General features: G+C 33.8%; 2 protein-coding genes across 3 annotated transcripts; both read right to left on the bottom strand.

Moving 5' to 3' along the window:
* Positions 1 to 10,070: 10,070 nt before the first annotated feature.
* On the bottom strand, positions 10,071 to 16,104 carry LOC100114103 (circadian locomoter output cycles protein kaput). Of its 2 annotated transcripts, none has more exons than XM_031922764.2 (11): positions 15,539 to 16,104; positions 14,730 to 14,774; positions 14,461 to 14,630; positions 14,088 to 14,384; positions 13,901 to 13,996; positions 13,657 to 13,732; positions 13,197 to 13,435; positions 12,898 to 13,112; positions 11,862 to 12,356; positions 11,506 to 11,679; positions 10,071 to 11,407 (listed from the first exon to the last, which is right to left on the bottom strand). In XM_031922764.2, exons 1-11 carry the CDS (start codon positions 15,580 to 15,582, stop codon positions 11,051 to 11,053), a joined length of 2,208 nt encoding a protein of 735 aa, XP_031778624.1. In that variant the 5' UTR covers positions 15,583 to 16,104; the 3' UTR covers positions 10,071 to 11,050. The 2 variants fall into 2 exon arrangements, with proteins under 2 accessions (XP_031778624.1, XP_032452987.1); XM_032597096.1 differs by having other exon boundaries at positions 14,482 to 14,630; positions 15,884 to 16,103.
* Positions 16,105 to 16,410: 306 nt separating this feature from the next.
* Positions 16,411 to 18,198, bottom strand: LOC100678270. Its single transcript, XM_003428010.4, has 4 exons — positions 18,040 to 18,198; positions 17,844 to 17,964; positions 17,624 to 17,775; positions 16,411 to 17,544 (listed from the first exon to the last, which is right to left on the bottom strand). The coding sequence occupies exons 1-4, from the start codon at positions 18,127 to 18,129 to the stop codon at positions 16,489 to 16,491; spliced, it is 1,419 nt and encodes a 472-aa protein (XP_003428058.1). The 5' UTR covers positions 18,130 to 18,198; the 3' UTR covers positions 16,411 to 16,488.
* Between the last annotated feature and the right edge of the window lie 2,293 nt (positions 18,199 to 20,491).

Below are 20,491 nucleotides of genomic sequence, written 5' to 3'. Positions count from 1 at the left end.
AGAAAAAATTAAAAGTCTCAATATGATGGAAAAAATTTTAATACAAAGAGCTAAAGCTTTTCAAACAATTACTAAAATGGATACAGTTGTTGGTAGAACATTTCATTTACCCTTACCACTGGAAGAGACTTTGAAGATATGTCCTCATACTGATCCCATAAATGTTGATCATGAATTATATATTTTAGTTCGAACTCACCCAACAAAAGCTACAAAAATTTGGGAAGATTATATTGATATAAAGAAAGTATGGAAAGCTTTACATTGGATTAAGCAAAATAACTCAATTTATGCAAAAATTGAACTTCCATCTAGTCCACAAATATTATTAGATAAACTACAGGAGCAACTGGAATATGAAATAAATGATGAAAAAGAAGCAGAAGGTACATCTGAAAGAAATTTAGAACAAAATGAACCACTAAAGCGTGCATTATTAACTGAAAAATCTCAAATTGATCCGTTTTATGAACATTACACTATTTATCCTTTACATGACAAAAAAAAAAAAGAATGAATCAGATACTGCGTTGTACCAAATGTTGCAAGTTTCCGCTAATGCTTTAGATAACAGAGGCAAAGATTTAGATCTCAAGTGCTTTCCTGATTTGTATCCTTACGGAAAGTGGGGTCAACATGCTGAAAGAAATCCTAAATTAAGAGATTTTGATTATATTAAGTGTAGATTAGCATCAAAGCATTCACAATTTAGACTAAACAATCAATATCTTTTTATTTTTCATTATACAATAACACTATGAGCCAAATAAACGCTGGAATATTTCAAATGCTTAATATTATCAATCCAAAGCATAATTTCACGGTTAAAGAATTTCTGCAAATGTTATATGAGAATAAGCTAGATGCTAATCTTGACACAATTTTCTCTCGTTTACCTGGAACTGAATCATATTGGAAAAAAATTCGTAATGAATTGACTTGTATGGCACGTGAGTATGATCCTGCTACTTTTTTTATTACCTTAAGCCCTGGAGAGTGGATGTGGTCTGCACTAGCGGAATACATAAAACAAGTTAATGGGTGGAATGATAATCGTTCTATTTCGCAACTAATAGCTGCAGATCCAGTATCGACAGCTAGATATTTTCAAAATAAATTTAAAGCTACGTTAGCTTATATACTATCGAAGGCAAATCCTATTGGAAAAGTTACCTACTATTACTGGGTCCGTGAATACCAAGGTAGAGGACTGCCCCATTATCATTGTTTATTTTGGATTCAAGATGCTCCAATTTACGGTACAAATTCGAATGAAGAAGTACAAGAGTTCATTTTAAAATACATAACATGTCATATTCCAGATAAACGAATTTCGCCAGAACTTAATCGCCGCGTCTTATCCTATCAACAACATAAACACAATAATTACTGTATGCGAAAAAAACAGTCGAAAACTGGGTTTGTAAGTGCTTGTCGCTTCGGATTTCCTCGCCAAATAACTGATAGAATAATTTTGAGAGACGTATCTATTGCTATTGCAAATTGAAACAGATTGAAAAATAAATCTAAAAAAAATTAACTCTTAAAAAAGTAAAAGGTTAGGCGAGTTTGATATATTCCGCAACAAAATTACATATAGAAAAGAACTTAGATCAATCAAACAAAGTCAAGTTTATTATATTTAATCGTAATGAAGCAAAGAACAACTCTCAAGATAATTACTACATAACTTGCCATGCCCGTTTCATTGTACTTATAGTGTTTGTATGACGTTCTAATATATATAAAAAGAAAATTTAGTTGTTCACCAATAAACAAAATGAAACGGGCATGGCAAGTGACGTAGTAATTATCTTGAGAGTTGTTCTTTGCTTCATTACGATTAAATATAATAAACTTGACTTTGTTTGATTGATCTCAGTTCAAATCAAACTCGCCTAACCTTTTACCTTTTTAAGAGTTAATTTTTTTTAGAGATTTCAATCCTTTTTTTAAAATTGTTTAGAGTATTTCATATTCAAAGTCATAAAAATAAAATATAAGCATCTTCAGCACCATTCAACCACAGCTTTTTTGTAACATTTTAATTACTAAGATGAAATCACTGATTGTTCTAATATATATCACCCTCGAATTATTTCTACACCTAGACACCAAAAACCACAGTGCGAACTACCCAGACCTCGTCATCGGCCACCCTGTACACCTAGACGCCACCATTAAATGATTTTTACACCTAGACACCAAAAACCACGGAGCGCACCACCTAGACCTCGTCATCAGCTACCTTGTACATCTAGACACCGCCCTTGAATAATTTGTACACCTAGACACCAAAAACCACGGGGCTAACTACCTAGACGTCGTTATCGGCCACCCTGTACCTCTAGACACCTTTCTCGAATGATTTTTATACCTAGACACAAAAAACCACGGAGCGCGCCACCTAGACCTTGTCATCGGCTACCCTGGCAAGCTAGTTACTGTTACAGCTCCGGATCGCGGAGTATGCACTGGCAACCTCTTAATTCAAAATATCGTAATATATTATATTTTCTTGAGAAAGCAATTATCTGTATATAGCTTTGCGGCGAACTTCACGGTCCTAACGCTTCTTGCGGCTAACTTAACGGTCCTTGTACATTTCAGGCTGAAGAAGAAAAACGTAATTTTAGCATTTGTGGATTATACACTCACATATTATAAAAATAAGCAGCCTTTTCACTAATATTTTTGTTGGAAATCATAGTTTAGCTCAGAAAACATACTAATAAGCCAAAAAATATTACGAACAGTAACAATAAGCATTTTTTTCTGTATCATGAAAAATTCGAACACCAATATAGAATTAAATAGTGTCACGGGCGCCGCGGCTTCGTCTGCTTCTCAAACTCGCTTTCGTGGCGCTACCGCGCCACTTGATCTCGCTTTTACGATCTACCTCGGACAAAACATGAACAAAATGTTAATGATTATATGCCTAGTCTCTTACTTATTTGGGATGGAAATAATGATGCTCAATATATTGGAGAATCATCTTATATATTGACCAAATACGTTAGCAAATATGGAACGAAAGGTGAAAAGAGCAATTTAGATTTTGCAGATATACAATCAAACAAACTTTGGTATAATCGTCTATGGGCCTTTGCTGTATGTGCCTTACAACATAGAGAATGTGGAGCGATTGAAGCTGCTGATGTTTTGTTAGGGCATCCATTGCACAGTACTGATGTTAACACGATTATTAAATGGTTGAATGTTAATATTATAAGGAGTAGAAAACTAAAACCGTTTAATGAAATAAAAGATCTTCCAGAAGATTCGACAGATATATTTTATAATTCTTTCATAGATAATCATTATCCTAACAAACCTAAGGAATTAGATTCACTCTGCTTGTATGATTTTGCAAAGTGGTTTGAGATTACGATTACGACGTTTTGTCATTGATAATTTAGTTTCGTGGAATAAAATTTATCATGATAAAGATACAGCTGTTACAGCACCTACTGGAATTGCTGCATATAACATCCAAGGACTTACAATTCACAGATTGCTACAACTTCCAGTAGAACACGGTGGCACAGCTGAGTATAAAGAATTATCTGGAGCAGCTTTAAAACAAATAGGGCAAACATTACAGAACATTGACTTACTTATTATAGATGCAATATCAATGGTATCGAATATTACTTTCATGTATATTCATTTGCGTTTAACTGAGATATTTGATACATCTGATAATGAGGACGGATGGTTTGGTAGCATAAACGTACTTGTTTTTGGTGACCTGCTGCAGCTTCCTCCAGTTCGTGAAGATTTTGTATTTGTCGGAATGAACAAAAAACAAATTGATAAATATATAAAATCGATGATTACTTTTAATTTATGGGAGTTATTTGAATATGATAAATTAACAATTAATATGAGACAAAAAAATGATAAAGAGTACTCAAAAATTCTTTCACGTATTAGATTAGGTTTCATGACTGAACCTGATATAAATATACTGAAAACTAGAAGAATAAATTTGACAAGTAACGATTATTCAAAGAACATTGAAGAACTATGTAAATATTTAGGCAAATTACCAGTTGATACTGTATGCTTGTTACCTACAAGAAAAATGTGTAACGCTATTAATGAAGCAATGCTGCTTACTATTGATACCGAAGAAATAAATCTTGTTGTCAAAGATTCATACAAATGTGCAAAAACTCTACAAAAAAAGTCTTAAAATTGCTAAACAATGATGAAGACAATTTTTGTGGTATTGATCGTATAATTACAATAAAAATTGGTTCCAAAGTTATGATAAGAAGGAACATTGATGTTTCTATTGGATTAGCTAATGGAACGATCGGCTCGGTTGTTTCTGTTTCTAAAGATAGATCTAAAGAGATCACAACTATACGCATTGTATTACAATCTGGAAAAGAAATATGACATACCTCGATTGGAGTATAAATTCATTATTATGGATAAAATTTCTATTACCCGAGAGCAATTCCCGATTTGCAATAGTTAATCCTACAAAATGCTGTTGTTGAAGCTGGAAATAATGTATTTAGTCATTTTCAAACGTACGTTGCAGCTTCAAGAGTGACTACCTTAGAAGGTTTGCACCTTATTAACTTCGATCCCTCATGCTGCACTGCAGACATATCGGCTATTCTTGAGTATAATAGACTACGAACAGAATATCGACCAGATCTAAATAGATCCGATATTCCACTTGATCGCAAAAAAAAATCAAAATATAAAAGTGTATGATACACGATGGTGTATCAATAATAATTTGTCATTGATAGACACTGACAGTAATTTAAAACATATTTCTAATAGTACTTGGGATATTTGTGGTTTACCAAACAATGATAGAGTTTCTTGCTATGCTAATGCCTGTGTGCAAAGTTTATTTCATTCTCAAACTATTAGAAGAATTTTATTACAACATCGTCATACAGACACTGTTAAAACAGTATTTCAACAATATATTAATAAAACTAATGTTGATATCCAAACATTAAGAGAATTTGCTGGAAAAGAATTTACAAGACATGTTCAGCAAGATGCATCAGAATTTTTATTACATCTATGCAATGAATCAGTTATATTACAAAATATTCTTAAAAACCAATTAATTGAAACAATTAGGTGTCCTGGTTGCGATGAACGAAACCACAGTGATACGGCTAATTATATTGTCAATCTTTTCTTGCCAGATAACAGAATTTTTTGTAGTTTATAAACATTAATAGATTATAATATTGGAAATTGGCAAGACATTGAAAGTTATTGCAATAATGGTTGCCATTTAAAAAGGATTAAGAAAGTTGATCTAATAATCAGTAATACTTTGGTAATTTTGCAATTAATGTTATTTGATCGTACTGATAACGATATTGTGAAAATAACTAATTTAAAAATAAATACAATACCAGCATGTAAAATTGATATCAATGGTAAAAGGTATCAAGTTGTAAGCGGGATATTTCACCATGGTAATTTTGACGAGGGTCATTACACCAATATGTTACGACAAAATAATCAGTGGTTTCACATTAGTGATAACAATGTAACTAAAAAACAATGGCCAAAACGTGCTAAAAATGTTCATATTTTATGTTTAGAACAAATTTAAGGTATTTCAAAAGGTTTGTTCGAAAAGAAATGAAATCTTTAAAAAAAACTTTTAACAAAAGTAAAAATGTTAGGCGAGTTTGATGTTTTGCATATCATTATGCATGTAAATTACATAATGTAACACAATAACATATTTTTTGTTTACAATGAAATTACAGATAAAAAAGAACTGAGATCTATAAAAAAAGTCGTTTATTACCATTATATTTTATTCATAACATAGCAAATAAAAAATTATTAGGTTACATTAAGGAATCAGTTGACTAATTGCTAATTCAAACTTAACATAGGTGAACTGTTGAAGCTAGAGATAACCACTTGGAACTCTCCCACGTTCTACGCATGCTCAAGCTCGTCGAGCTGCGCCGCTCGACTCGGCGCGCGCGTTCGCCGCTAGCCCCCCGAGAGAGCGCTCGTACTTTTGCATAGGAGTTTTAATAAATTACTTTTTCCACAAGACCTTTTGCATTTTGGTTATTTACGAGACTCACCATACCTGATCCCAATATGAACAGCTAAAATTTTCATCTTATATGTTAGAACGTGGTATCAAATTTATTAATATTTTGTTTTAACTTGTTACACTACTGATATTTAAAAAAAGTTATAAAATAAGCACAACATTTTTTAAATAATTTCAGAAGTAATCGTTTCTATGTATTTTACATTTAAAATTTTAATTTTTTTTCGTTGAGATACAAAAAAATGTGAAATCATGTTAAATACTTTTTTTAAATTATATTTATAAATATGTGTCGTGTAATTTACATTAGAAATATATCATTAATATTGAAATAATAATTTTATAATTTTGTGTATACAAATAAAATATGCAGAAAGATCCCAATAGACAACACCATAAATAAAATAAAACGGGCATGGCAAGTTACGCAGTATCTTGAGTGTTGTTTGTAATTGATCAATATATGTTAAGTTTGAATTAGCAATTAGTCAACTGATTCCTTAATGTAACCTAATAATTTTTTGTATGCTATGTTATGATTGAAATATAATGATAATAAACTTGACTTTTTTATAGATCTCAGTTCTTTTTTATCTGTAATTTCATTGTAAACAAAAAATATGTTATTTTGTTACATTATGTAATTTACATTCATAATAATATGCAAAACATCAAACTCGCCTAACATTTTTACTTTTGTTAAAAGTTTTTTTTTTAGAGATTGAATAATACTTTTAAATGTTCGTTATGACTAACAATTTTTATTCATATTATTGTCAATTCGAAAATAAGAAAATAGTATCAAATGCATATATTATTATTATTTGGTTAGAATTTGTATTATTAATAGTTACAGAGGAACAACTTTTAGAGGTAAAGAAATTAATTTCAACATATTTAGTTCGTAAGTTATCGACCTGACAGTTTTACATGAACTTTAACCAAGATTTATTTTTAAATAATAATACATTTTCGCACGGCAAGATATTACCTTCAGAATGCAACACACTGTTCGTTACATTCACTACAAGTAATATTTTTGATATTTATGTCCAGTCCCGGGAACATGCACATAATCAGTTCAGTTATTTCATATATTAACATATATTTATAGAATCGTTGAAACAAAAATAAATCTATATTTTATTTTAAAATTGAATTGCTAGGATTTGGTAACTTAACAGTTTGTTGACTTTAATTTTTTTAATTTTTCTTTTATTTATTTAATAAGTCTGTCTAAAAATATTAGCAGAATCCCTATATAAAAAAGTCATGACCGGATGAAGTGAAGCCAAGAATGCGTCAATATGATTGGCTCATATAGTGCGCATGCGTCAAAAGTATCGTTAGAATTTTTTGATTTGTTTTTGATTTCCAAAATTGATTCTAATATTAAAAATGTAATATAATACTATAATACATATCAAATTATAATGTGTATTTATAATATTCTAGAGACATTCTACTCTCGAGACTATTCTATTCTCGAGACATAACCTTAAAATTTTAAAAGGAAGTTGGCGACAAAACCGCGGCAATTTTGAAATTTATATGAGCGCGAAATGAATCATATATTCTAAAGTTTGATATATTTCCGTGATAGAAAACAAATATTAAAAATATCAATCACGTATTTATATTTCATTTAATAAGTTAATGAAAGTATAGTCTACTACAGTGCGCGCAGCGCACTGCGCCAAGTCTAGTCATTTTAAAATATTCATTTGAGATTGCCACCTTAGTTCGCTTAGTCACATATGTATGTATAATATTTTATTTAACTTAATGAAAATACAGTAAAGCTGCTGAAATATTGTTGAACAAATTATCACCCTATGCAATGATTATGGACATCATTTTTCATTATTGTCTCACTGTTGATTATTTTATAAAAAATTATTTTCCAACGTTGGCATGAAATGAACTTTTTTATGCCTAAAAGTAAACTGTTTTTGTGTTATGTTAAGTACTATTAGTACTAGTATTAAGTACTCGTATCCGTTTTGGGAAATTTTGGCACTTTCGACTCTTACTTCGATCTCTCCTTTCTAGGACCCCCCCCCCCTCTCCACAGAAACATAATAATAGTACTTTATGCAACAAAGGGCGAAGGTAGCATATTTTTCCCGCGGGTAGGTTTACTGCCCAAGCAAGTAGATTTTTCGCAGAGGGCAGTAATCACCCGAGATAAAATCTACTTTTATCCCGTGTTGCATGCAGTATTTTATTCCACTTTTGGCCGAAAGGCCACTATTTGAATCTAAAAAAAACGGGGTCGAATCTTTAAAAATGTTTCCAAATTGAAATAGTATGTTATGACATACTATGATTTGCTTCGCTCGTGTGAAAAACCTCGAGCAGAGGTAGAAAATCGTCTCCTGCAACAGTCTCATACGATATTTTATAGCACAACAACCTCAAAATCGACAATAAAGTTGTAATTTTGAGGTTGATGTGCTATACAAAAATTTGTTTACTCTTCTTTTGCAAATTTTCTCATTTTTTTCTGCAAATTGAATTTGGGGAAGTATACTACTTACGCCCTGCAGCTCAGGGACGAAAAGTGAACATTTCGGCCGAGAATAATAGTACATTACGATACGTGTGGCTTAAATGGTTCTTTTTTACACGGCATAGTTAGCACTCGAGCGTAGCGAGGGGGCTAAGCGCCGTGTAAAACTGAAACATTTAAGTCAAGAGTATCGTATAAAATTTTATAGCACAGACTGCTAAAGTCCGCAAGTCTCGCCTATTCGTGACTAAAGTAATCCTTATTTGCACCGTGAGGTTAGCGCACGGACGTAGCGAGTGTGATAAACACGGTGCAAAAAAGGACTACTTTAGTCACAGATAAGCGTGACTTAACAGCGGATTTTAGCCATACTGTGCTATAAACTATTTTTTTCTCGCAATTGATGTCTTTTTGTAAATTTGCACAAATTTCATGAATATATTAGAAGAAAGATGTTTACGGTTATTTGTTAAGATAAAAATATCAAAGTATTTAATTAGTTATAAATAAAGAAGTATGTATTCAATTTTAAGCAAATAATAAAGAAATATTTCAGCTACATTGTGCAAAACTCGGAATACTCGATAAACATCCAATCTTTAAGCATAAAAAAGGCCCTTTAATGTTTTTGTTGAAAAATACAGTGTGTAACACATAAAAATAAGCTGTTTCGGAGTCGGGTAACGTGTTCAGCACTTGTCTACTCCTTGCGCTGCACACTTCATTCTCGCTAGAAATAGCTTATTTTCTTCCCTTGTTCCACAATGTACTATTTAGTTACTTTTGCGTTTTTTTAGAAGTTATTTATAATTTTCAACGAAAGGCATCATTAACAATTACTATACATTTTCATATAAAATTCCAAAACTTATTCAGTAACGAAATTTTGCAGTATAATTAAAAAGTCCATACAATATAATAGTACCATCAATTGTTTGTTCATAAAATATAAATTATTTGTTTTTTCTATATGCGCGTATCAATCTTTTGAGAATTTTAACATTATTAAAAAGTCAAATCAATCAAAAAATGTATTATAAATATACATAGATAGATAAATAAAATTAAGGTTTAGAAATCGTATAGTATGAACAAATGCTTGTACTTATAATATAGACAAAAATAGCGTCTATTCATTTTTACAACGAAACAGTTAACGGCTATTAGCATCCAACCGTATATTTTTGCACACGTTTTTTTACTTTAGATTAAGATTAGAATATTAAAATTAGCTTACTTTCTATGCATTAACATTTGAAACATCTTTTAATTTCGAATTTTAAGATACGATTAAATTTTCGTTGTTAACCGACGCTAGATTTCAAATGTAAATGTTTCTTCATGGAAAATCGTTAAGTATTGAACATTTAAATAACAATTGGATTTAATGTAAATTAATGTATACTTATTCACTAACGGTAGAGTATGTACGTACTATCAAGAAATACAGTATGGTTTTATTTGAGAAATGAAAAAGCTAAAAAGTAAGTATAATTTATATATTCATATTATTTCTATCGTACAGTATATACGTATAATATGTTTTATTTCTTTACTCGTTTTAGTAATTTTGTACTCTCTCTCTCTCTCTTTCTCTCTCTCTCTCTCTCTCTCTCTCTCTCTCTCTCTCTCTCTCTGTCACACAGGTAGTTGTGACATATCGGACTTAGGATAGGCAGATACGATAAAATAGTACTTTTTCGCATTCACTTCGCTCACACAGGACTAAATCATATTCTCTTACTCATATCGAAATGTACTATATTTTACATCTTACTCTAGAAATAAAAAATTTTAATAGCAAAATTGTTTCTGCAAGTAAGCTCATTAAATTATAACACATTAAACAATTGAATAGTTTGTATGAATTGATCTCATTATTTCATGAGAATAAACCCACATTAATAACACTATACGAACTCTCATGTTTATAAATTTTACTTATAACAATATAATATTTCTTAATTCACTATCTCTCATTTACTCAAATAGTATGCAATCCATACGAACGGCTCTTCTTATCTACAAAAATATCTTTTTTTTAAATAAACTATAATATGAGTTGATTCAACTACCTTATGACGAAGGCAACAGCAAAATATTTTTTGAATCACGACAATTAAAGCACCAGTATAATAAAAAAAACACTAAAATCGTTGCAGAATTCGACACAATTAAGTTTTTCACAACCACGTAACGATGCACCTCAATTGTTTTTCATTGTCTAAACACTACAAAGTTCCACTTTGAACAAAAATTCTTGTAATAAAAGTTGCACAATGTGATGTAGTTATCTTTCAATAAGTTAATATATACGTAAATAAGTAGTTCGTGAAAAAAATTATAAAATTTTGTAACCACTGCATTTTATATCACAAGCACCCACAATTTAACTTTTAAATATTTTTCAATCTCTAATTTCGGGTTGATCTATGTTGCTGATTAGATGTCGTGTTAAGGTTTTCTTAAAGTAGGTCGTTCTGTTGGCACATTTGGAAGGCAATGATATCCGTTGTCTGCTCCTTTGGTTGATGCTGTTGGGTTAACTGTTGATGAGGTCGTATCTGTAGCTGTTGTCGTTGTTGCTGCTGTTGTTGTTGTTGTTGTGGAGTCATCATCTGGATGACATTACTGTGGTCTGATATGGACGTGTTCAAGACTGTATTTACTGATGGGGAATGAGGAAACAGTTCTGGAGGTACAATATTTAGTGGAAGTGCGATTGGCACCGCTAATGCAGTTACACCTGGCACACTATGATTTGGAGTACTTGAACAATGAGTAGGTTGTTGGCATAGATTTGCATTGTACGGTACTCCCATCTTTAAATATAAAATGAACATACATTTCTTATTAACATAATGATTCGATAAAGTTTGTAAATTGAGAGATATTGCAAATATTAAATTTGAATACTTGCATTAAGTAACGGTGAAAACATTCCATATCTAGCTATCAATAATTGCTCTGATACTCTTCTTAACTCTTCCTGTTGGTGAACAATTAACTGCTGGAGTTCCTCATGCTTTCGCTGCAGTTCATCCTGAATTTGATTTTGCACTGGTGTTATCACTAAGCCTGGCTGATGACGCATCTGTAAACAATTATCATGACTTCAGGTCAATCGGAAGGAATGTAGATCGCAATGGTATTTTTCTTTACTAATTCAACGCAAGTTCGTGGAAACTTTGAAAAGAGAGTGTAGACATACAAAGCGATTTATTTTTAATTAGAGAGTGTACTTTTCACAAAATACATATATGAAGTATAGATTACCTCGGTCGTTTGTAGCAGTGTGATCAATGACGGATCCGTCGTTCCTGAGTAAGAACCACCGACAACCGTTTCCATTGGTTCGGCTGAAAATTGTGTAGGTTCCACAAAATCAGAACAATGCTGTTGCTCTACTTTCATTTTTTGTGCCGCTTGCTGATCCTGCTGTTGCTGCTCTTGTGGCTGTTGCGGCTGTTGTGGCTGCGATTGTTGATAAGCAGGATGTGTTTGCTGCTGGGGTTGAGTGTCCGTTGACGTATTATCATTGCTTGGCATGATGGGCTTATAACTTGTCAAGCTATTGGTTGGAGCTATCTTTGTCTTTGGGACTGACTGCGGCATTGATTGAAAAGACTGAGAGCTCTTGGAACATACTGTTGCTGCTGTTGAATCGGATTCATCACTTTGATGCCGTAGTAGTGAACGCACCGCTGCTGGTCGCGAAGTTTTCGAAGATTTCGCCGACCAAGATGATATGCGTATATGACTTGAAATATTCTGAAATATTATATTAACAATTTAAATGACTAATATCATTACTAAAAAAATTAGGATTGATATTTAACATCCGAAGAGAATGAAAAGTTCTTCATTTCAAACTTGCGAAAGGTAATAATGATTTTTTACCACTATTCTAAGTTAGTTAAACTTTAAAATATGTTGAAAATTCTGTATTTTTTGCAATTTTTATTGCAATCAAAATTTGGGAAAGATATGTGCATGACTCAAAATGCGCAACGTCTCATCTACTACAAACACACATTGTGAGTATAAAGGTAATTCAGGTCAGAAAAATGGCGGCGACAAAGTTGCTAGTTATACATTGCAAGTATATCTATATATATATCAAATATGGCGGCGATAAAGTCGCATCCACCAGAGGGCGTATTACAACTTTAAACTCCCAATACACACAAAATGTGACAATTTATAGAAAAAAAAAATGATGAGAATAAAAGCGCGTAGACTGTGTCCGAAGTCACTTGTTTGTACTTAACAATGATACAAATTTCTTAAAAAAAAAAATGATTTTTCATACACTGGGTCGTTTTGTTGATGACATTTCGTCTTCCTGTATCCTCAAATGTTTGACCACGTCTGTATAGCTGACAACGTGGTGCGTGCATACGATGAATTCAGGGTTGGAGTGCCACTGATTATACGTTATGTAGAACCTGGTTTGCAGCCAAATCCATTGCTGGCCTTTTGTAAGGAATCTATAGTAACACGACGTACCTTCGCCCTTTTTCATCACTGTAGTGATGAAATCATCATGTTTTATCTGAATGCATCATTCTTAATTTTTTTTCAAACTTTTAATACTAAAAAAATGCTTACAAGATTCATGACACGTGACAACTTTGTCAAGGTCGTCTATATGGTAGTAGTCGTAACCAGATGTTCCGAGAACTTCAAACGGCAAATATCCAATAATTGGCGGTGCCCGATGATCCAGAAAAAGAAATTTCCATTCTAAGCTATGTTTAGAGGTAAATTCGGTTTTGGTATTATCCACAACAGACATTTCACGTATTAATTGTGGTACTTGAAGTCGTCCAGTGCATACAAAAACAGTTCTGTGAAAAAATGCAAATTTTTATTAAAAACTTCACTTTGTCATCGGTCGGATAAATAAAAAAAAATTAACAATAAAATCTTCAAATGTCTACTCGTCTACTTATGCTTGTTTGTGATCGTATTAGATATGCAAGTAAACAACTCCGGTGTTGGTCCCGTCATCGCCGGTCTCAGCCTTTTTACAATTGAAAAAAAAAATACATAAATAAATAAGCCTTACTTTGTTTCTCCAGTGGCACAACTACCAAATCTATTATTTGGTATCATATTATCAACATCAGCGTCGTTGCCTGTACCTAAATCATAAGAAATAAATGTTGCATCGTGTGTCATAGGTAAAAAGAAGAGTACTACAGATAAACATGAAAGTTGCCGCCTGTGTAAAGCGAGGGTGGCAACCACATTCTATCAGTGAAAGGCAGAAAAAAAAATTTTATTATGCTTTTCTAATAATAAATACTAACGAAAATATCCTATAAATTGCACAAGTTCATAAATTGGCTCTTCTCTGAAGTCCAAACCTCCTCTCTTAATGTGGCATGTAAATGATACTTGATGCTCTGTAAAATTTTCATAATGTTGTGGTTGAACAAGGAAAATTTTTTAAAGATAAGTATATTTTTCATAATACATAATAGAATATCAAAATACCTGTTTTAATACTATTTTGATCCCTCGTATTGCTGGCATTAGCTAATGTGTTGTATAGATGAGACTGATCCTCTTGCAAAGCAATTTCATAGATAGTTGTATTCGTTAATTCACTTGGAAGGTAACCCAAAAGGGAAGTTATACTTTCAGAAACGTAAAATATTCGGCCGGATAAAGAGAACAACATAATAAAACCATCGAGAGCCTCTAACGTCAAATGTGTAAATTCTTCGTTTGATAGAAAGGAAGGCTTCCAGTCTTCTTGTATTTCGTGAGTTCTTGATCTTACTGCAAGTTCTAAAATCAAATCGATGAAATATTACAGTAAATAAATGTAATATTCTAATCATGATGAAAATAAGAAATGGTTGACCTGGCTCCATCATCAATTTACCATTGTGATTTTTTAAGAAAAGTATTGTTGACTTAAGGACCGACGATTTATCCATTTTCCTTGTGTTAGTGTTAACCATACTACCTAGTTCATTAACTAGCATGTTGAACTGGTCTCGCCGTTTCTTCTCACTTAGATTTCGGGATTTCCTAGAAAATAAATAAACGTTGTGTTAAAAGTTGATGGTAAAAATAAATTCTTTGCACGAAATCGGTACATTATTTTAAATTACGAATATTAAACCATACCTTTTTGTGTCGTCCTTTTCATCGTTATCATCGTCGATGGCTTCGCTAAAAATAAGAAACAACTGTTACCACGAGTTGTATAATTAGAGTTTATTGTAGGTGATACGGTTTCGAATTGAGCTTAGATCGTATCATTGGAGAAAAACTATTCTGTGGACTGTGGTCTGTTACAATTGATCGCGATTGTAATTTCTAAACCAGCAAATCTATTCATTTACAGAGCTGAAGGCTGTGGTCCGCTAATTTAAATCGCAATGAGAAAAAAGAAAACGTTCGCCAATCGTAGCATACCGTTTCACGACGCGCTCTTCCGTTTCGGAGCAGACAAACGTGCTCTGCAATATTGTTGCGAGACGCGAGCGCGGCATCGAGTACTTAAATCTGAAAAATAAAATCTTCCGTATTTTTGTAACGCGTAATTATTAAAAATGTCTCCACGCAACAGAACGAATAAGAATTTGTCCTTGTTAAATAACCGATATTTCGAGCTTTAGCAACGTCGACGTAGATAAACGCTCATTATAAAGCACAATAGGAGCGCAAAGTTAACGCAATCCCCGTGAGCGAAAGCGATACCGAGGAATGAAACGTATACAATAATATACAAGTGCGCCTGACGACGTGCTTAATGCACAGGCAATATCCGATCGATATGGCTCTCGCGTAGCGGGTCTCGTGCTACCGCCTCCGTCGTTCTCGGACAAAATAGTGCGATACAGTAGCTAGCACGAACGGCGACTCCCGAAGAAAAGCCTCGCCAGAAAAATCGAGCGAAGCCACCCAAAAACCAGAGCGACCAGTGAACTTACTCGCAATGTCGAGTGGAGTTTCTGTTTCTAATACAACTCGCCATTGCGCTCGCGGCTGCTGCTGCTGCGCTCACATCAAGGGGGCGCGAGAGAGATAGCTGCGCGCGCGAGGCCACTGCACGAGACGGAGACAGGGAGGCACTATACTGGCACTCGCTCGCCTTTGCGTGTACGCATATATATATATATATATATATATATATATGTACAAGTACGTGGAAACGCGTACTATACTGGCACTCGCTCGCCTTTGCGTGTACGCATATATATATATATATATATATATATATATATGTACAAGTACGTGGAAACGCGCGGTAGTGCGCACACAGCACTTCACTTCACCGAGAGCTCGACGGCCACGGGCGGCACATTTTCTTCTCACTGCATCGGTCTTGGCCGCTGGAAACTCGAGTGCCACGTGATTCAAGCCGCCGACATCGCGCGCTATACGAACTGAAAGCGAGACAGAGTATGTGCAATTCGCGGAGATGTGATGCCGCCGCCGCTACTGCTGACTCTCCGACTGGTACTCCTGTGTGTCTCTCCGTCGCATGCGCCCGCGCCGCCACTCTCGCGGATTGCACGGTAGGTAGAGAGCCTTCGCGGAATTGCACACTGCGCAGGCTCGCGAATGCAGGCTTTCTGCGAGCGATGGAGAGAAAATGACGAGAACCAACGCGGAGCAAATGTCTCTAGGCGCTGTAACGCAGTGAGCTTTTCCGAAGAGACCGCTTCGCATCGGATGAGCCCGATCTCGCTTTTCCTCTTGATTGTGTAATTCTTATCGAAACTCTAAAGAAAGCTTCATATTTGCCGATGACGAGTTGAAGTAACTCATTATTTGAAAAAATTGACATTGTACATCTGAATTTAGAAGTGAGCAGATTAAAAATTTTATATTTAGGACGAAAATTCGAACAGCATACTTTTCCAAAACATTAGCTTTTTTAAAAAGATCTCTGCAGCTTGGTTGAAATATTAGCGCCGTCACCGCCACTCCGACTTTGCGCTTGTTTCGCTGCTGGCGCTGCACACTTCAGCAGTTTTCGTTCCGATTTTTCTTTCATATCTACTTGAATGCCTGAATTCTTCGTCGAGTGCGCCAAACGCTCGCATTCAGAGAACTTTCTGGCCACTTCGTCGCTCGCTGCCAAATACTTCTTCATCAAGTAAGACATTCCGCTTTCTTCCAGATCATCAGTCTTCTTTGCTGAGCTCGTCAAAGTCTTCAAGTTGGAAGCACCGCCTAATTTCGAGAGCTTTTTCTTCGAACTTTTCGACGTTCGCGGCTCTGGCGTTTTATTTCTTGCCTCGTTGTAACACGATTGCTTTGTTAAAATGCTCCTGAGACTTTTTGGTACTTCATACTTTTTATTCGTCGCATCTTGCAAATCGATGTCGCTCAAATTCGAATGCACAATCGCTGATTTTAAGTAATTTTTCTGCAACACTAATTCGGTTTTATCGTCGTTCTCGTTAATAAACTGAAACTTAGCCAACTCGTTATCCTTTCTTTCGATCTTAGCTTTCGCAACTGCTTGCTCTGTGAATTTCGTGTTTTTGTAACCTTCGTCTGCTCCTTGCTTTTCACTAAAATTTCGACTGTCTATGAATATGGACGGTTGCGCTGGTAAGTCAAAGCTTTTACTCTTGCTGAAGTCTTTAATCGACGACTTGAGTGGTTTTCGCACTTGTTTTGAGTTGCTTTCAATACTGTATTTCTTATTGGAAGAAGATTTATCGCCGTTACGTCGCATCGTGGTTTTCGGAATGCTTACACTTGCTGATCTCAGTATTGCATCATTTCTTTCCATTTTTTTCGCGTATAGTAACTTTTCATCTATTTCTTTCAAATTTTTCTTCGACACGTTGCGAAGGTGATGATCCTTCGTAAGTTTCCGAAAACCTCGACTCGCACCCAAATCTTTTTCCATCTCTGATAACTCTGGGATTTCTTTTGAGCTTTTATACAAGATTTCCCAAATAGAGTTTGTATTGAAGATCTGTAGAGGTTATTCAACTTTACTGTATTTATGATTAATAAACACTTCAAATAAAATTGTCAACGAATAACAAAAATACCTCACTGCTAATACGCGATGTACACAACAATTTCGAAATATCTGTTAAATCCAAGTATCTCACTAGTTTTTCAATAATCACTCTTGGTAAATTTAACAAAGTATTAGCGCCTTTCGAAGTTACTTGTTCAAGGTATCCCAAGACAGCTGGACCTAGAGTACATCAAAGTACAAGCAAGAGTAATACCTATTTTAATTATACTTATTATGATTGAGTATACCAAAAATATGGCCAATCTCGTCCTTGAGCAATTTATCTTCGTTGAAATCGCTAAATTTAATTTCTTTAATGACAGGAGACAGATGAGGTCCATGAGACACTTTCCACAAGCATAGAGTAACCTAATTCGAAAAGTAGATCTATATTACATATAATAAACATCGCGTCAGTTAAAAATTAATGTGTTCATTACTCACTATGTTTTGAAATACTTTTACGCCATAATAATCTCGACTAGGACAAGGTGCAACTACATACTTTTCAAAATATGTAACATTACCGTTCATAACTAAAAAGAAATCAAAATACAAAGGTTATAAGCTTGAAGTTAAGCGATAGCGTGAAGTAGGTACTTACAATTGCCAGAGTTGTCATTTATCTATTACAATGTCACTTTGTAAACATGTTGATTAACCATAAGTATAAAGAAACGAATTTTTGATAATTTTTCTATCTTCTAGGTAAATTGTTGTTATAGTACCACGTGAATTTACTTATGAAAACTAATAAATGTCAATGTAATGTTCCTGAATCAAGGAAAGGAACCCCTTTTCTTTTCACTTATAAGCTTTTTGTTTTTTGTTTTACGACAATTTTTGGTAATTGAAAAACAGATTTTTCTTAACACGTGCATGAAAAATACCCGTTTCCATGCCTCCAAAGTGAATGCTAAGCTGCTCATTTCGAGCGTGCGGGAGGGAATCATTCTCCCGCTGCAGCGGGAGAGAATGGCTATTCCCTCCCGCTACTCATAAACACTCAAAAACACTAAAAAATAATCAAATTTTTGAAAATTTTTGAAAAATATTGGTATTTTTTGAAAGAGAGTGGTTTACGACTCAAAATGCGCAACTTACCATTCACTCTATATGCATGAAAACGGGTCTTTACAGGCACTTGTTAAAAAAAGTACAGTGTGCAACAAGGGGGGGGGGGGGGGCAATTTCTACCTCGGGTGAATTTGAGCACTCGTCTCCGTCTCGGACGCTTTCGGCACCCTCAACTCCAACTCGTGCTCAAATCTCACCCTCGTTAGAAATCGCCCTCCCCCCCCCCCCTAGTTGCACAATATACTATTTCTTCTTCCCTACAAAGTTGAGACATTTTCAAAATATTAATAATCGTGCATTACGATATGAGTGGATAAAAAAACTATCAAAATTCGTTGATCTATTTTTGTTTTCGAATAGTGATTCTATCTTTTTTGTTAATTATTATTCAAATTTCTAAACTCGCTTTGATTTATTAGTTATTGTGGGAAAATATCAGGAAAATGATTAATAAAATCGCAGAATTATCAGTCGATTTCACAATTTTTATTACAATAGATTCGATATGAAGACGTGAAGATAAATATAGAAATGTCAAAGTAAAAATGGAAAGTCGAATGTTAAATTCGTTACAGAACTGTAATTGTAACAATGTTACAAGATAGGTTACATACACTACACGTACAGTAATATCACAATGCATGATTTACAAACTTTCATACGAGTGTATTAAGAGAAAAATGTGATTGAAAATTGTATGTATATGTAAATGTAAACGCTCTTTTACTTCACAGACGAATAGAAAGTATAATAAATTTAATGGAAACGAAAAAAATGGAACGTTCACAAAGGTATTCTTATTCAATTTATTACAAAAATCGTAGTAGTTATTCCTATAATAAATATAAAATAAATTTTATAACGCAACTTTTTACAAATGAAAGTAGTTCTTTTATGTGAATATCATAAGTATTACAAATTACGCTCCAACATCTATCTAATGCAACACATTTTTATTTAAAAAAATTATAATATATAAAGTACATTACGATACTAGTGGCATAAATCGTACTTTACGGCACGTCGGCATTTTTCGTATAAGCTCCCGAGCGCAGCGAGTGCGCTTAACGCCGTGCCATGAAGAACGACTTATGACACGTGTATCGTACAATATTTTATAGCATCTGCCTGACATAAGTCCGCTGTCACGCCTATCCATGGCATTAGCAGTCCATTTTTTCATCGTGCAGTAGCGCCCGAGCGTAGCGTGGGTGATAAGCACGGTGAATTAATGGACTACTTATGCCACTGATAGGCGTGACATAAGTGCGGACTTATGACACGCAGTGCTAAAAAAAATTTTATTCATCATTTTTCAGGATCGAGTAAGATACCGTACACTCTTTCTATCCACCTCTCCTTCGTATCTCTTGCTTATTTGAGTTACTATTACAATACTTATTAACGATTTATAATATTTTTAAAATAACATGAATTTGTTAAGAGTTTAGATATAAGAATGATATTATGAACGAAATACAGATACCGATTAGATATTGGTTTTCAAAGATGCATACAGTATAATTTATGAAGAAAAAGCAAGAGAGAAAGATTGGTTTTTCTAGTTTGACACATATGTCATCTGTGTAAATTCTATATCTCTTATTGAATACTTGATTGCATGTTTGATATGATGTCCCTAGTCTCAGTAGGCTCTAAATATTCGATGAGCTTAAGTTCGAACAGTGAAAATAAATTACTATGCGCTAGCGTACTTTGAGAGTCTTACAGGCGATGGAACAACGTAAAAAGGTTTCATCGTTCGTTTCAAGAGTTTATACTTATTTTCATCATTGTTATCATTATTATTATCATAAAA

Source organism: Nasonia vitripennis, chromosome 2 (assembly GCF_009193385.2).
Source record: "Nasonia vitripennis strain AsymCx chromosome 2, Nvit_psr_1.1, whole genome shotgun sequence".
Taxonomy (NCBI): domain Eukaryota; kingdom Metazoa; phylum Arthropoda; class Insecta; order Hymenoptera; family Pteromalidae; genus Nasonia; species Nasonia vitripennis.
The sequence above is the reverse complement of the archived record's forward strand: the minus strand, read 5'-3'. Positions and strand labels throughout refer to the sequence as shown.

Bases quoted from the DNA above. Each gene is read 5' to 3' on its own strand.
- LOC100114103 (XM_031922764.2), bottom strand. From the start codon at position 15,582: ATGGCGAGTTGTATTAGAAACAGAAACTCCACTCGACATTGCGA. The intron at 13,997-14,087 runs GTATTTTGATAT...AAAATTTTACAG, and splicing joins TCAAAATAGTATTAAAACAG to AGCATCAAGTATCATTTACA. The intron at 12,357-12,897 runs GTATGAAAAATC...ATAATATTTCAG, and splicing joins CATCAACAAAACGACCCAGT to AATATTTCAAGTCATATACG.
- LOC100678270 (XM_003428010.4), bottom strand. From the start codon at position 18,129: ATGAACGGTAATGTTACATATTTTGAAAAGTATGTAGTTGCACCTTGT. The intron at 17,776-17,843 runs GTATACTCAATC...GATGTACTCTAG, and splicing joins CGAGATTGGCCATATTTTTG to GTCCAGCTGTCTTGGGATAC. The intron at 17,545-17,623 runs GTATTTTTGTTA...TAACCTCTACAG, and splicing joins CATCGCGTATTAGCAGTGAG to ATCTTCAATACAAACTCTAT.